At 39.2% G+C, this 15,951-nt stretch overlaps 1 protein-coding gene and 1 long non-coding RNA gene across 4 annotated transcripts; one reads left to right on the top strand and one right to left on the bottom strand.

The window, feature by feature from the left end:
* Window positions 1-326: 326 nt before the first annotated feature.
* LOC133823271 (uncharacterized) lies at window positions 327-5,049 on the bottom strand. 2 transcript variants are annotated; one of them, XR_009888216.1, is made up of 3 exons: window positions 1,800-5,049; window positions 1,083-1,298; window positions 327-953 (listed from the first exon to the last, which is right to left on the bottom strand). It is a non-coding gene; the product is annotated as an uncharacterized LOC133823271 (long non-coding RNA). The 2 variants fall into 2 exon arrangements; XR_009888215.1 differs by having other exon boundaries at window positions 327-1,298.
* A 227-nt stretch (window positions 5,050-5,276) lies between these two features.
* LOC133823270 (hydroxymethylglutaryl-CoA lyase, mitochondrial-like) lies at window positions 5,277-9,024 on the top strand. Of its 2 annotated transcripts, XM_062255936.1 has the most exons (6): window positions 5,277-5,471; window positions 5,800-5,979; window positions 6,331-6,404; window positions 6,484-6,646; window positions 7,827-7,942; window positions 8,557-9,024. In XM_062255936.1, the coding sequence occupies exons 2-6, from the start codon at window positions 5,967-5,969 to the stop codon at window positions 8,803-8,805; spliced, it is 615 nt and encodes a 204-aa protein (XP_062111920.1). In that variant the 5' UTR covers window positions 5,277-5,471; window positions 5,800-5,966; the 3' UTR covers window positions 8,806-9,024. The 2 variants fall into 2 exon arrangements, with proteins under 2 accessions (XP_062111920.1, XP_062111919.1); XM_062255935.1 differs by lacking the exons at window positions 5,277-5,471; window positions 5,800-5,979 and having other exon boundaries at window positions 6,209-6,404.
* The last annotated feature ends 6,927 nt before the right edge of the window (window positions 9,025-15,951 follow it).

Here is a 15,951-nt window from a genome sequence, read left to right as displayed (position 1 = left end):
TGATTTTGGATTGTGGTACATTTTTTTTTGTTGTAGTAGTTTTCCTCTCGTGTTTTTGAACCAATATGCTAACCGCGAAGTCTTTGCGTAAACTATTGAGGTATGTTTTTTGAAATACTGAATATTTTTGTATCCAAAGTTTAGTTTTTACTTTTTTGACAGCAAGTTCACTGAGGAGTTTCATAGTTTTATGTATTGAGTATTATTTATTTATATATATATTTTTAATTGTGCTTACACATCTTGAATGATTTAGCAACTAAAAGTCAATTTTGAGAAAACTTGGGATTTTCCATTGTTAAGTGTTATGGAAAGTGGTAAAAGTCTAAAGAGGGAAAACAAAGCTAATTTTATTGAAAACCCAAAACTCTTGAACACATTAGTTAGGGGCAGTATATATAGGCCCAAAGAGCACAAGATGGTTATAACCAACTCTAGTCTCTAAAATATAACAACTTCTAATATTTGTTATTTTTCTAATACACCCCCGCAAGATGAAATGTACAGATTTTTGACATTTATCTTGGACACTAACTCTTTGAACTGAGCTGGGAACAAGGGTTTTGTGAGGACATCAGCGAGGTTGCTTTTGGAAGGAACATGAATGAGTTTGAGAGAACCATCTTGAATTCTTTCATGAACAAGGTGACAGTCGATCTCAATGTGCTTTGATCTTTCATGGAAGATAGGATTTTTTGAGATGTGAATAGAAGTCGTGTTATCACAATAAAGGATGGCTAGTTGGGAGTGATGAATGTCGAAATCTTTCAGCAAAGACAGCAACCAAGTAATCTCACACGTTGCATTGGCCATAGCTCGGTATTTTGCTTCAGTTGAAGAATGAGAGACCGTTTCTTGCTTCTTGGACTTCCAAGATATGAGTGATTTGCCAATGAAGACACAAAAATCGGAAACTGATCGTCTGGTATCACTACACGAAGCCCAATCTGCATCTGAAATTTTTTTAAGAGATAAATTTGCGCCAGTAAAGTTAGATTCAGCATATGCATTAAGGTCAGGTGGAGATTTAGAGTAAAAAAAGAGGCCTTGGCCTGACGATCCTTTAAGGTATTGAAGGATACGGTGCACCGCATGAAGATGAGGAGTCCGAGGAGTAGTTAAGCATTGACTTAGCTTAATGATAGCATACGAATTGTCAGGACGAGTAATTGTTAAATAAATTAATTTACTAATTAGGCTTCTATACATGGTTGAATCCTGTAAGAGGTCCCCATCATCTTTGTTGAGTTTTGTGTTAGGCTCCATTGGAGTGGAGGAAACTTTGGCACCTAAGTAACCTGTATCATGTAATAATTGCAAGGTAAATGGGTGTTGAGACATAGATATTCCATTATTGGAACGACCAATCTCTAGCCCTAAGAAAAAACGTAAAGGACAAACATTATTATTTGAAGCAACAACAATGTCATCAACATAGATCAATAGAGCAATAAAGACATGATTTGTGCTCTTAATGAACAAAGTATGGTCAAAGTGAGATTTTCTAAAACCATTAGAAATGAGATATGTGCTGAGTTTGTGATACTATTGTCTAGGGGCTGGTTTTAAGCCATATAGACTTTTGGTTAATTTACAAACCACATTTGTAGGAAGGGGAATATGGGGTTGATAACCCTTTGGTATTGTCATATAGATATTTTCATTTAAATCCCCATGAAGAAAATCATTGTTTATATCAATTTGGCATAAAGACCAATTTTTTATGGCAGTCATAGCAAAAAGTAATTTAAGAGTGTTAAATTTTGCGACAGGTGCAAAAGTGTCAAAGTAATCTACACCTTGCTTTTAAGTGTAGCCTTTAGCCACTAATCTTGCTTTGTATTGATCAATGAATCCATTTGCTTTGTATTTGATCTTGTAGAGCCATTTGCTTCCTATAGTGTGCTGTCCTGGAGGAAGAGAGGCAATCTGCCATGTTTTGTTATTGTCAAGCGCATGAAGTTCATCTTTCATTGCTTGTTGCCACTCAGGAATGGTTAAAACTTGCTTGTAACTAGTCGGTTCTACCACAATGTTTGCGAAAAGAATGGCAGCCCAAAAATGATCACTTAACCTATCATAAGATAGAAAATTAGATAAGGGGTGAGCAGTGGTAGAATCAGATATTTACAAGTTACAAACATAGTCTCTAAAATAAGAGGGGCAAGTAACAGATCTGCCACTTTTTGAGGTAGTGGCTGGTTGTGACACAGTGTGAGACTCCTTTGGAGCAGGAGAATAGGGAGAAGTATTAGTCCCTGCAAGAAACACCTTAGACAACAATAACTGATCAGTCGAAACATTAGACTTGTCATGTTTTAAAGAAATATTTTTTCATAGAAAATTACATCTCTAGAATGAAATATTTGTTGACTTTCAATATCAAGTAAAATATAGGCTTTCATTTCATGAGGATAACCAATAAAGATACAAGCTTTAGACCTTGGAGAAAATTTATGATTAGTCTTATCTAATGTTGAAGCACATGTAAGACAGCCAAAGCATCTAAGATGATCATATGAAGGCAATTTGTTGTAAAATAACTCAAATGTTGTTTTCTTTTTCAGTAAAAGAGAAGCAGTTATATTAATGAGGTAAACATCTTTATTAATGAGGTAAGACCAATATGGAAGAGAGATGTGAGATTGAAATAATTTTGTTGTAGTCTATCAACACATGAATGAAATTGTTCAATACCTTTAGTGACATAGAAAGAAGTAAGATTCACCTATTTAGCATTATCACTAGAAAATTGAGTAGCAATTAAAGAAAAGAATTGTGGAACAATAACTTGCACATCTGACTTTGCTTGAAGCATATATACCCACGTGAACCGAGTGTGATCATCTACAATGGTAAGAAAATATTTGTACTCTTCTATACTTGGAACATGAAATGGTCCCCAAATATCTAAATGCACCAAATCAAAAGGAGCAGATGCCATATTATTATGACACAAAAGGAAGACGTTTTTGTTTAGCCAAATGACAAATAGAACACATGTTATCGTGAGTTTGTTAGAAAATAAGAGTTTTATTGATAGATTTTAAGATTGACATAGAGGGATGGCCAAGGCAACAATGCCATTGGTCCATTTCAGTACAAGAGTGAATAGCTAAATCAGATTGTACCCAACATCTACCTTGCTCAAAGAAGAATAGCTTGCCAATTTTCTTAGCAATCCCAATCTTGGAAGTCCGAGTAGGTGTCTGAATAAAGCATTCAGAAGATGTAAAAATTAGAGAGTTAAGATTATTTTGCAAAAAAGCATTAACTGAAACACAAATTGAATTTAAAATCAGGTATGAATAATACACTAGTCAAAATGATAGTACTATTAAGCCTAATTGAGCCTGAATGAGTAATGCGAATGTTATGCCCATTAGGTAAAGTAACTAAGTTAGCAATAGGATGATGATCAATAGTAGTAAAATACTAAAGTGAGTGACACACATGGTGAGTTTCCCCACTGTCCACTATCCATAAATAGAGGGGAATTCAACAGGATTATTAGAAATTTGAGAGGTGGTTGAGTATCACTAGTGGAAGAAGTGTTGTGAAGTTGCTGACTTAGGAGAGAAATGAGTTGTTGGCTGAGCTCGGTTTGAGAAGATAGTGGCTGTTTGCCCAAGAGAGGTGCAAAGGCAGGGGAAGCTGAAGCTTGATGAACTGTAGGCTTGGATGCTTCCTGTTGATGTCGTTTGTCACCATACCCGGGTGGAAAAACATGAAGAAAGAACTATTTTTCCACTAGGTGGCCGGGGTTGAGGCAATGAGAGCACGGGGTCTCGGCTTCTTTGATCTGGACAGTGGAGGCTTGGCCAAGTGAGTAGGGACAGAAGCAACAACAATGAGAGAGGTCGGGTTACCAAGGCAGCGTTGTCGCTTTTCTTGAACTATCATTGAGAACACCTTTGACAAAGGTGGAAGGGGATCATAGAGCAAGTTCTGAGCCCTTATAGGAATATAGGAGTCATTGAGGCCAGTGAGAAACTGAAGAATTTGATCTCTAGTGTAATATCCAAGGAGTCTTTCAATAGCTTCTCAAGTACAGCTACAAGTGCACGGAACAATCGGTTGAAACTCTTTGAGCTCATCCCACAGCCTTCAACCTAGTAAAGTAGGTGTTCACGTCCGAGTCTCCTTGTTTGATGTTGTGCATTGAAGTTTGGTGTTGAAAAATCCTAAGACCATTTCCTTAATTGACCCGCTCATGAAGATCATGCCACATATCTCTGGCTGAATCTTAAAACATACTCCTGGCTGCAATTTCTTGAGAGATAGATTGCAATAACCAAGCTATGACCATGTTGTTACATTGCATCCAAGAATCAAAGTTCAAGTTCGGATTTGATGGAGGTGGTCGGGACAGAGAGCCATCAATGAACGGGGTTTTGTTCTTGGCAGCAATAGAGATGGAGACAGGTCTTTTCCAAGATTGAAAAATTGTCTTGACCTATTAAGACTTTAGGAACAATGAGAAAGTTAGGATTGTCTCCAAATGATATGTATGATCAAGTTGGGAAGGTTGATACCGATTTGTAGCAGAGACAATATTGACACCCATGCCACCATTAACGCCGGCAGTAGGAGCATTTAAGCTCAGGTTGATGGCAGGCGAGGAGAAGGTATGGTGGATCGGGGATGAGGACGAGTGCAGCGACTGACCAACCCCTTCGTGAGGGAGAGAAGAATAAGCCATACCGTGAGGAGCAGCTTCCGACTGAGGGAGAGGAGGAGGAAAGGGTGCAGTTGCCGGAGCAGGTGATGAGGATGGAGGAGGCGTCGATGAGGGCAGCGAGGCGTAGCTAGAAGAGGCACCGAAGAGCTTCTGGTCTGGGTTCGTCGCGTGCCATCACACAGAAAGAAGAGAGAGCGTGCAAGGGTTTCTTGAAAATGGGTTAGAGCAGTTTCTTGAAAATGGGTTAGGGCTTTTTCTTGAAGAAGGGCTTTTAGTGAATTAGGTATGCATCTGATACCATGTTAGGGTTAGGGAAAGTGATAAAAGTCTAAAGATAGAGATAACAAAGCCAATCCTGTTGAAAACCCAAAACAGCTCCTGAACACATTAGTTATGGACAGTATATATAGGCCCAAATAATACAAGATGGCTATAACCAACTCTAGTCTCTAAAAAATATCAACCTCTAATATTTGTTATTATTCTATTATTAAGTGTATAGCAGTTTTATCCCCACTTGGTAAGGTTCTAGAGTTATATCAATTAGTGAGCAACTAGTTCTTGATTGTATTCTTTCTTTTGCTGTAAAGGGTATGCAAGAGAGGTGTTCAAGTGGAGTAGAGAGTCCAGAAATGTATCTCAGTTTGATATCACGAAAAATGGTGAACCGGCACGGCACGGATGGAATTATAGATGGATAGTTGGTTATGACCATGATGCTGAAAATTTCTCTGTTCGTCATTATAGCTCTCATTTCAATGACAAGTGCTCAGAGGAATTAACAGATAAGGTGCCTTGGATTTTATATTAACTTTGCTTGTTACTGCTGCATACTTCATTGGAAAAATCAGTGTGAATGATAGAATAATGGACAGGAGGGTTGGAAAAATAAATACTGGCAATGTTCTAACATATTAATATGTTTAGGTGTACATCTATTCCTCAATCTTAGAGCGTTTCTCTACATTGTAATGTTTTTCTATGCCTCTTTCTGTTTTTACTAGCTGTCCCTTGATATCAAGTTTTTTTTCCTTAGTCAAGAGGCTTCAATTTTTTATTTATTTTTTGAATTCCATAGTGCATGGATTCTACAACTTATTAATCTATTGTTGCTGCAGGTTCTTAGAAATATTCCAGAATTTGTAAAGATAGTTGAAGTTGGACCGCGAGATGGATTGCAGAATGAGAAAAACATTGTCCCTACCTCTGTAAAGGTTGAATTGATTAAAATGCTAGTCTCTTCGGGGTTACAAGTTATAGAAGCTACAAGTTTTGTCTCACCAAAATGTGTTTAACAGGTAAACAATTTGGCAATTATGTGAAAAATGAACTTCACTGTGTAAATCATACTTTCATTTTAGCTTGTTGTGTGAGTTGTAGACTTGTAGCTATGTTGGTTGCTAGAGCTGTAAAAAGTTATTTTACTTGCCCCTGCTCCCTTTCATGCTGTTAACTAGTTTGTCAAATGTTTTTTCCCCTCTTATTGAGAATCATATTGTATCTCTTTTATTTTTTCTTCTCATTTTTCTGGATCATAAATTCTTTAGTTTATGATTTTTACTTTTCATGGTTGGAGTTCTAAACCTTTCTCATCTTTAGTTTGATGGACTTTTATTTTACTGGTATCTTGTGTATCTTTCTGCTATCAGATGCTAAGGATGTAATGGAAGCAATTCAAGATGTTGAAGGAGCTAGTTTCCCTGTGTTAACTCCTAATCTTAAAGTAATATTTTTGCATGCGAACATAAGAACGGACAGAATTCAGCATAGAATTACTGATTTGGCTTGTTTATTTTCTGTAGGGTTTTGAGGCAGCTGTTGCTGCTGGTGCTAAGGAAGTTGCCATCTTTCCTGCGGCCTCTGAGTCCTTTTCAAAAAGAAATCTCAACTGTAGCATTGAGGATAGTTTAATTCGGTGTCGTGATGTTGCCCGTGCTGCTAAAAAGCTTTCAATCCTGTTCGTGGGTATGTAGCCCAACTGTCTATGTTCTTCATCTATGTTATTTTAATTTATTTAATATTTTCCTATGCATATATTTATATTTTTCTTTTCTTGGTAATGTTTCTCTTACATGTAGATGAACTATATACTGTTTTTAAAATTTATTTTACTTTGTTAGGTAGTTTCCTGAACATCTGTTATTCTTGTAGATTTTTTTTTTGGGTAGAAAATTAGAACCTAAAATCTAAGAGAAAAGCTGTTCTCATACTCTTTAGTGATCATTTTGTTCTTTCCCAAATATGGTTTATACTTTTGGTTCTGCTTGTTATGTTTTGTATCTACAAAATAAATTATGGGTTAAATTCTTTTCATGAGATGAAAAGGAAAAGTGTATCCCTTAGCATATGTGGCCAAAGAACTTTATGATATGGGCTGCTCGGAGATTTCTCTTGGCGATACAATTGGTGTCGGTACACCTGGTAATCTTCAAGGGTTGCTTCCCTTCCTTTGCCTTCTTCTGTTTTTGTTTTGTTTTTTTAAACTGTCTTTCACTAGTCATGAATTTCATTTTGTTAATGGTCTAAAATTTTATTTCTTGACTCCTATGAATTTTTATGGAGTTGGTGTTGGCCTCTATCTTTTGGTCAGATCTGCTTCTTAAACAACAGTATAAAATCAAAACTGGTCTTTTGTGGATTGAGGTGATAAAATTGAGATTAAAGTGCATGAATAACCCAAGCAATTTCATGAATGCATGCATGTATGCATGGCAATTGAATTTTATTTTCAATTCTTTTATGATGAAATAAAATCATAGAACCTAGGGTAATAAGTGAAGGGGAATGGGTGTTTCTTTAAATGCAACTGAATTACTTATATTTGTTACTTGATAGTCATTTATTAATTTCAGGGAATTGTATGTCAAGTAAAATTCAAATATAAAAGTTTCTCATTTTGGGAATATTATTTTATCTTCCCTGCTGTCTGGGGCTCTGCCTGACTGTTGATTTTCTATAGAGACAAAATAGTCCAAAACCTTGGCTAGTCTTGTCTGGCTTCACCTGTTAGGTCTATGAATAATAAATGATATAATTTTCCTCTACTAATTGGTTGATCACTTATTTTAATGTCTCCAATTTATTGCTGTGGTTTATTAACCCTCCCATTCTGATGTGAACTTGTTGGCTGTATATTTTTTCGTAGGTACTGTTATTCCAATGCTTAAGGCTGTTATTAACGTCGTGCCTTTTGACATGATAGCTGTCCATTTTCATGATATATATGGACAGGCTCTTTCAAATACACTGGTCTCCCTCCAGGTTTGCAGACTTCTTTCAAATACATATGAACTAGTTTTAAGAGACACAAACCAGTTTGTGTGAGTATCATTTTTTTTTGTTTTGTTTATAACATCAACCTTAAGGATTGTTTGACTTAGTACCAATACGAGAATAGCAAAAACTTGTTCTGGCCATTGTTGTATTGAACTTATTGATATGGTCTACACTTGTAAATAGTTGAACATAATGAGGTAACTAGAAATGAATGGCAAGCTTAATTTGGTTTTTCACCATAGCATGATCATTACGTGTAATGTGATGGGGCATTTCGATGTACTTATTCATTTTTCTTAATTCTAGTTCATATCAAAATAAAATATATTAAAAATGTATTTTTTTTTTAATAAAAGTTGAATCTGAGAAATAAAAATGTCCAACCTGAATTAGGTGGCCTAAAGAGTAAATTGTCTTTTAAGTTGTTTGGCATAACATCCATACTGAGTCATGTTTGTGTAAAACTCATTACCAGTTCACTTAAATTAGAACTCATAAGCTTCCCTGGCTACTTATTGGCAACCTAATTCTTACTAACAAAGCATTTTTCCCTTTAAATTTATTATATTTTAGTAAAATCTTGTTAATTTTCCTCACAGGCAGGGATCAGCACTGTGGACTCATCAGTCTCCGGTCTTGGGGGCTGCCCATATGCCAAAGGAGCTACTGGCAATGTCGCGACTGAGGATGTTGTGTACATGCTTAATGGACTTGGAGTGAGGACCAATGTGGATCTCGAAAAGCTCATCATGGCTGGGGAATTCATTTCGAATCACTTGGGACGCTCATCTGGTTCAAAGGCAGCAACTGCCTTGAGAAAAGTTCCTTCTTGTTCCTCCAAGCTATGAGGTAATGGGACTTTTGTTAGCTCCTTCCATTCTGTAAACTTATGCATGGACATCCACATGCATTGACAGTATTGTTCCAAACTGAACAGATAAAAACAGAATGAAAATAAAAACTTCAGCTTTAGAGCCCCCTCACTCCTTAAGATAAAGACAGAGAACGTTGTACGTAATTGAATTAGAAATATATCATATAGGATAGATTACTGTGTTGAGCTATTATTCAATTTCTTTGGAGTCTAATTTAGGAGCAAGGACCAAGGTAATGGATCAAGTTGTTTCGTAAGACCATGGGATTAACTTGTTTTAAATGAGTAGTTAGGACTTTTTAATCAATTCACTCTCTAACTATATGTTAGCGCTGCACCGATTCTTCTTCAGTAAGAGCTTTTTTCACCAAGTCAACTTTGATCACTTTGGGCTTCTAGTGACAGAAAGGCTGACCTGTGTTTTAGTAATAAGTGGCCCTGTAATGATTAAAGTGACTCTTTTTTAGACCAGGAGACCGTATCCATAGTTTCTATCTCTTCAATTAAAGAGAAGCCTATTTTTATGATTGACCGAAGATACTTTACCCTAGGGACCATTTTCGAAATGGCCAAATGGGAATTGTGGAACAGGAACAAGCACCTAGTAGTTTGAAAAGTGTACATTAGTAATTCAAAAAATGAGTGCTTTAATATTATTTATACGCATATATGTATGATTGATACATACCCACGCACACTTATGTTAATATGTTGGAATATGGCAGTAGAAACAAAACATATTGTTGTTTTTTTATCCAAACTCAAGATCAAACAAACCAATTAATAGTGATGAACATACAAACAAATCAATAAACATAACAGATACACTCAATTTATGGCACAAATAAACAAACAATTAGAGAACTAAAGCGAGAGAAAGATAAAAGAAGAAACACGGAGGATTATCCTGGTTCAGAACAAAGATCAATGTGATCTTTGTTCCTAATCCAGCTTGGAAGCTCTATCACGATGCTTTATAGCTTGAGAACAAACAGTATACTATACAGTTGAAGGGAGGTATCACTATCAGTAATTACAAGTGTTTTCCTCACTAAAACACACTCACACCTGAGCTATACACATTCATACATTCGCGTAGCTCAATACAAAAAAATCCCAATCCCATTCTTTCTCTGTACTTTTCACTCAAGAACACTCAGCTCTATCTCTTTCTCTCTGTCTTGTCTTTCAATCTTGTTCTCTCTTTTCCGTCGTTTATGAAGGAGCTTGAATGAAAAAATATACAGGTAGCAAAGAGCAGAAGTTGTCTTAAAGGAATAGAATCTTGGTCTGTTTGTGAAATAACATAATTAACCAACTTGCTTAGCTGTTAGAAGTTAGTTAAGTTAGTTGGGATATGCAGAAATCAATCCAACACATATCTTTGGTTATTTATCATCAGATAGCTCCGGCAAAATCTCATTCTACTTCAAATAGCTTGGGAACATTTTACCTTTGATTTTAGGCCTTGAGATTCTTTTGAGTTGACAAAAAAAGTGTATTTTTAATCCGAGGACTCCTAGCCAAATAAAATAAAATATATGGAAAAAAAACTAAATCCTAAATGCCGGACCAATTAAAAAAATGGATTTGGGATTTAGGATTTATGAAAATCGGGAAAATCTTCAAACCAAATGTTAAAGTCCTCGTGAATTTCTTTATTTGGATTTGGGTCTTCAGATTTCCACCAAATCATGAAATAGAATCTATGAACCAAAGATGAAAAATCTCATTGAAAATCTGAACCTATCTTCTTCAAACTTCTACTCAATGCCATTAAGAATGACTTTGGAAGTCTTGGCCTAGTTATTACAGCCATGAACTGGTCATCAAGGGAGAGCAAACTAGCGCCAGTTTAGTACAACTATGTTGTGAGGAAAAACAATTGTAGCTTTGTTGTGGGGAAAAACAGTTGCAGCTGTGTTGTGGGGAAAAATTATTGTGTCTTTGGTAAATTACATATTTTAAAGTGTTGTGAGTTAGAATAGTCATATCACTATGTCATGTTTATTTTATTTTATTAAAACAAATTCACATGTTTAAATTAAATATGTTTTTGATAAGAGACTAATAAAGTGATCATAAACAAAAATATTATATTATATAATATATCTTATTGTGTATAGTATAACTAGTTGATGTAGCTAGTTAAAATTCGAATTATAATAATAATAATGATATTATAGTATTGTTTATGATATAATCACAAATATGTAAAACTTTAGTTATCTCAAAACTCTTACTTTTTATGTCTTTAATTATTTTTTTTTCTTTCCATAACATAGAATTGATATATTTTTGATAAATTATAATTAAAAATACTATAAGAAACAAAATTAATGTTACAATGTATAATAATCTCTATATTAAAATGGTTATTTCATCAGTGGACACGTGACAATTATTAGAAAGGTAATTAAGCCTCTCGGGGGCTAATGAAGTCCTGTGAAGCTTCCATAGAGATCCTTCGAGTGTAAGCTCCTTCAGACTTAGTTTTATCCTTCGCTTAGAGAGAATGTCTTCAAGTTAGGTCACGTCCTGAGGACCTATGTTGTGGTCCTCTTGTCTGATGGGTTGGTTAGTCCTCCAGGCCTAAGGAGTTTCCCCTTGGGGTATGGAGGGAGTGCCAGGTGTCGGTCCTAGCGACTTTGGACCACAAGCGACCACCTGACAGCTTTTGCGCCTCGAGAAGTGGTGTCGAGGTCGTACACTCGACAATTGGTATGTCCCAAGGCCCCGTCTGACATGGGAGTCGTGCGGATGCACTCTGACAATGTCAGGGGCATGTTCCCCATTAAAGAGTGGGTTGCAACCTGCGAATTGGCCTCATGCGATATGCATGGGCTCGTCACCACCTTTATCATAGAAAGGTGCTTTAGTTAGGCTTTTAATCCCACTTATGTGAGAATAGTTCCTGTAATAACTCCTCATTAAGAGAGTTAATTGCTCTCAACCTCTATAAATTGGGCTAGGACACCATTGTAAAAGGGTTCCCAATTTTTGTATTCAGAGCATTGTATAAACGCTGCTTGAAACTCCATTGAAGCATGCCCAACCAAGCTTCACAGATCATAATACTAAAATCCTCGTGGACTAGGGTTGTTTTATAACTCGAACCATGTAAAAATCTTGTGTTCTTTATTGTATTCCTTTATAATTCTGTTTATTAAGTTGATTGCGAAAAAGACAGTCAACATTTTGGTGTTTTCATTGAGAGCTTGAAGGAAAGCTTGAAGAATCAACGATGGTGACAACTAGAAGAAATGTTATGGTGCCTCCCACTGCGGCGATGGGAGAAGAGCCTAGCCAGTCAACTCCGTCGGCAAACCCGGATGTGGCCCATGAAGATTTTGACGAAAACGCTGAGTACGTCAGAGACTGAAGGGGAGATCGAAGTAAGATACCCTGATGACCATGGTCACCACAACGTGCAACCTGACCTGCAAGATGACCTGAACTCTCGAAGGAATAGAGTAGCTCCCGAGGACAATCTAGGGAGACAACAACAACCAGACCTCCGAGATGACCTTAATGCTCGGAGGACAAAACATCCGACGCAAAGTGCCAATCAAAATCGCGACCCTCTTTGGGCAGAATTGGAGAGTTTGAAAAGGATAATGCTAAAGATGGCTTGGAGACAAGGTCATGAATCAAACTCGGATGGTGAGGATGAGGAACCTTGTGCTCCCCACATTGTGTAAGTCCCACTACCTCGAGGCTTCAAAATGACAAACATTGATTCATACAATGGAGGCACAGATCCCACCGGCCATCTCTCAAAGTTCAATAGATTGATGTCAATCCACCGCGTCTTCAAGGATGCCAAGTGCCATGTCTTCCCGTTGTCCTTGACACGATCAGCTGATGAATGGTTCAAGAATCACAAACCAAGATCCATTCATTCCTAGCACCAACTATCCTCCTCCTTCTAAAGGCAATTCATAGCTGCGCCGAAGGTGAATTTTGAGATCAATGGTTTGGCCAACATAAAGCAGGGACCGCTTGAGACCTTTGAAGCTTACATCAAACGCTTTAAGGAAGAAACATCCAGGACCAAGAGGGTCAATGATGGCCAAAGTTGATGGCCCTACAAGCTAACATCTGAGTAGGTTCCCCACTATGGGATGACCTTCAGCGAAGAGGATGCCACAGGCTCGACGACTTCATACATCGAGCCCAATAATATATCAACTAGGAGGATGCCCAGATTGAAGCATTTGGAGGACTAGTCCCTTTCCCTGCTCCGTTATTCCCAAACGTCGTGGCTTCAGGAACCCAGTACTCGCCATACACTTCAACTCAAACGAGTGTTATGAGCGCTCCACAGTTCAGCCCTGCTGTTCAACCAGCTGGCTTTAGCGCCATGCCAAATGCTGGTTTTAGTGCCGCCTCGACAGGCTATGGAGAAGCTCCCATTGGATACAGTGCTTTTCAGCCTGCATTCGGTGTTGGAACTACGACTTCGGCTCAATACGGAGCACCCAGCGAGACCCCAAGCGGAAGCATGTGGGGGAAAAGGCAAGGGAAAGAAGCCCAAGAGAACTAGAGCAACTCCCAACGAGAAGTACACTCCACAATACTCTGACTACACAGACCTGGAGGATACTCAAGAAAGTATTTTCCTGGCCACTAAGTAGCAGGTCCATTACCGTAAACCGCAACCTATGTGAAGGGATCAAGAGGAAAGAGATTCCACTAAGTTTTGCTAGTATTACAATGACGTGGGGCACCACACCAATGAGTGCATGCAACTTAGAGATGAGATTGAAAGTCTCATCAAATTGGGGCACCTCCACCAATATGTTAGGGGCGACTTGCACCTAGCCCAGACTCCGGCAGCAGGATTGCCTCCTCAACAGGTCCTTAGCCCCCGGGCTAGGTGCTCGCGACCCCGCAGCAGTAGATAGCCCATGGACCTCCCCTAGTGAACGGGAGAGTAAGGAATATCTCCAGAGGACCCCACCTGGGGGACACGTCTAGGGACTCGCAGAATCCCTATGCGCGGGCCCTAAACGACGACAATGAAATGTTGGCACTTGACTAGTTGCCAGCGCAGATGCCGTGGATGACAGATCAAGTCATCACTTTCTCCGAGGACGATGCTTGGAGAGTGCACTTTCCCCGCCACGATCCTTTGGTGGTGGAGAGCCAAATCTCCAACTAAATGGTGGCTCGAATCCTGGTGGATAACGAGAGTTCGATGAACATCCTGTTCATGACAGCCTTGAAGAAGATTGGGCTGACTACCAGTGACATGTCTCTATGCACCTTGACTCTTTACGGGTTCTTGGGGGAGGGGCTCATACCAATGGGGAAAATTAAGCTGCCGATGATGATAGGGGATTGCCTCGCCAAGCGTTCAAGTACTGGAGTTTCGTGGTCGTCTACTGCTCTTCCGCCTATAACGCCATCCTAGGATGTCCGACCATGATGGAGTTTAGGGCAATCATCTCGATACGCCACCAGTGCATGAAGTTTCCCACTGAGGCAGGAATAGGAATTGTCTGCGGAGACCAAAAGGAGGCCCGTTTGTGGTACAATGTGGCACTAAAACATCCACTGATGGTTATTGAGGTAGTGCCCCCCGAGCAGCCTCCTCCAGAGGAGATGGAGGTCTAGGATGTTCAAGGGGAAGGGGAGTCCAATGAATTGGACCCCAGGGTTAGAGATGAAAAGGTTGTTGAGCCATGGAAGAATCTAAGAAGATCATCCTAGACACCTCCAACCCTGATAAAAAGACTAAGGTTGGGAGAAACCTCATGGCGGAGGTCCGCGAAGTTTTGATAAGATTTTTCAAAGAGAACCAAGATGTCTTTGCGTGGTCCCACTCTAACATGACGGGCATTGACCCTAACATCATATCCACGCCTTGAACATTGATCCAAATGTCGCCTCGGTGCAACAGAAGCGGAGGACAATTGACATGACTCAGGCGGAGGCCATAAAGGCGGAGGTCGAGAAGCTTTTCACCAACTGTTTCATGCGAGAAGCCCACTACCCGAGGTGATTGTCAAACCCGGTCGGGGTGCCCAAGGCAAACGACATCGGAGGACGTGTATAGACTTCTCCGATCTTGACAAGGCCTACTCTAAGGATTGCTTTTCGTTGCCCAAAATTGATCAGATGGTCAATGCCACCTCCAGGTATGAGCTTTTATCCTTCATGGACGCATACTCGGGGTAAAACCAGATATCCATGCATGTCATGAACTATGATCACACCAACATCTGAACAGATAAATGTGTGTATTGTTACAAGGTGATGCCTTTTGGCCTTAAGAATGTTGGTGCCACCTACTAGAGGTTAGTAAATCCCATATTCAAAAACCAACTAGGACGAAACATGGAGGCGTATGTGGACGACATGTTGGTGAAGTTTAGAACAGCCCTGACCATGTGAAAGATTTGGTAGAGGTATTCTCGGTCCTTCGCAAGTTTGGGATGAAGTTGAACCCCAGAAGTGCACTTTTGGGGTGGCCTTCGGGAAGTTCCTGGGATTCATTGTCAGCGCCTGGGGAATAGAGGCTATCCCCGAGAAGATAAAAACGTTGATAGAAATGTTGTCCCCTAGGAAACACAAAGATGTACAAGGCCTGACTTGTTCGATAGTGGCACTGTGTCGTTTCATCTCGAAGGCAACCGATAAGTGCATTCCCTTCTTCAAAACCCTCTGCAGAGGTCAAAGATTTGATTGGACGGATGAGTGCAAGCATGCCTTCCAGCAACTAAAAACTCACATGGCGAATCCCTCGATTTTGTCGAAGCCGTATATGGAGAGTCCTTTCTCCTCTACATGGCTATCTTCGATAATGCCGTTAGCACTACTCTAGTCTGCGAGGAAGGTCGTGTCCAACATCCGGTTTATTATGTGAGCAAGTGGCTCCTCGAAGTGGAGTCCAGATATTCACTTATGGAAAAGCTAACGTTTTGCCTGATAATGGCTTCTCGGAAGCCGAGGCCTAACATCCAGGCCCATCCCATCAGAGTCCTCACCAACCAACCCTTAGGGCAAGTCCTTTAGAAGCCAGAGCCCTCCGGGAGACTCCTAAACTGGGCAGTCGAATTGACTGCTGAGTCAGTTCGACATCACTTACCACCAGAGGACTGCCATAAAGGCACAT

This window comes from Humulus lupulus, chromosome 3 (assembly GCF_963169125.1).
Source record: "Humulus lupulus chromosome 3, drHumLupu1.1, whole genome shotgun sequence".
In the NCBI taxonomy this organism is placed as follows: Eukaryota; Viridiplantae; Streptophyta; class Magnoliopsida; order Rosales; family Cannabaceae; genus Humulus; species Humulus lupulus.
The sequence above is the reverse complement of the archived record's forward strand: the minus strand, read 5'-3'. Positions and strand labels throughout refer to the sequence as shown.

What these genes read in the sequence shown, in the direction of transcription:
- LOC133823270 (XM_062255935.1), top strand. Translation starts at nt 6,285, where the DNA reads ATGGACTTTTATTTTACTGGTATCTTGTGTATCTTTCTGCTATCAGAT. An exon ending in TGTTAACTCCTAATCTTAAA is followed by an intron (nt 6,405 to 6,483) that starts GTAATATTTTTG and finishes TATTTTCTGTAG; the next exon opens with GGTTTTGAGGCAGCTGTTGC. An exon ending in GCTTTCAATCCTGTTCGTGG is followed by an intron (nt 6,647 to 7,826) that starts GTATGTAGCCCA and finishes ATTTTTTCGTAG; the next exon opens with GTACTGTTATTCCAATGCTT.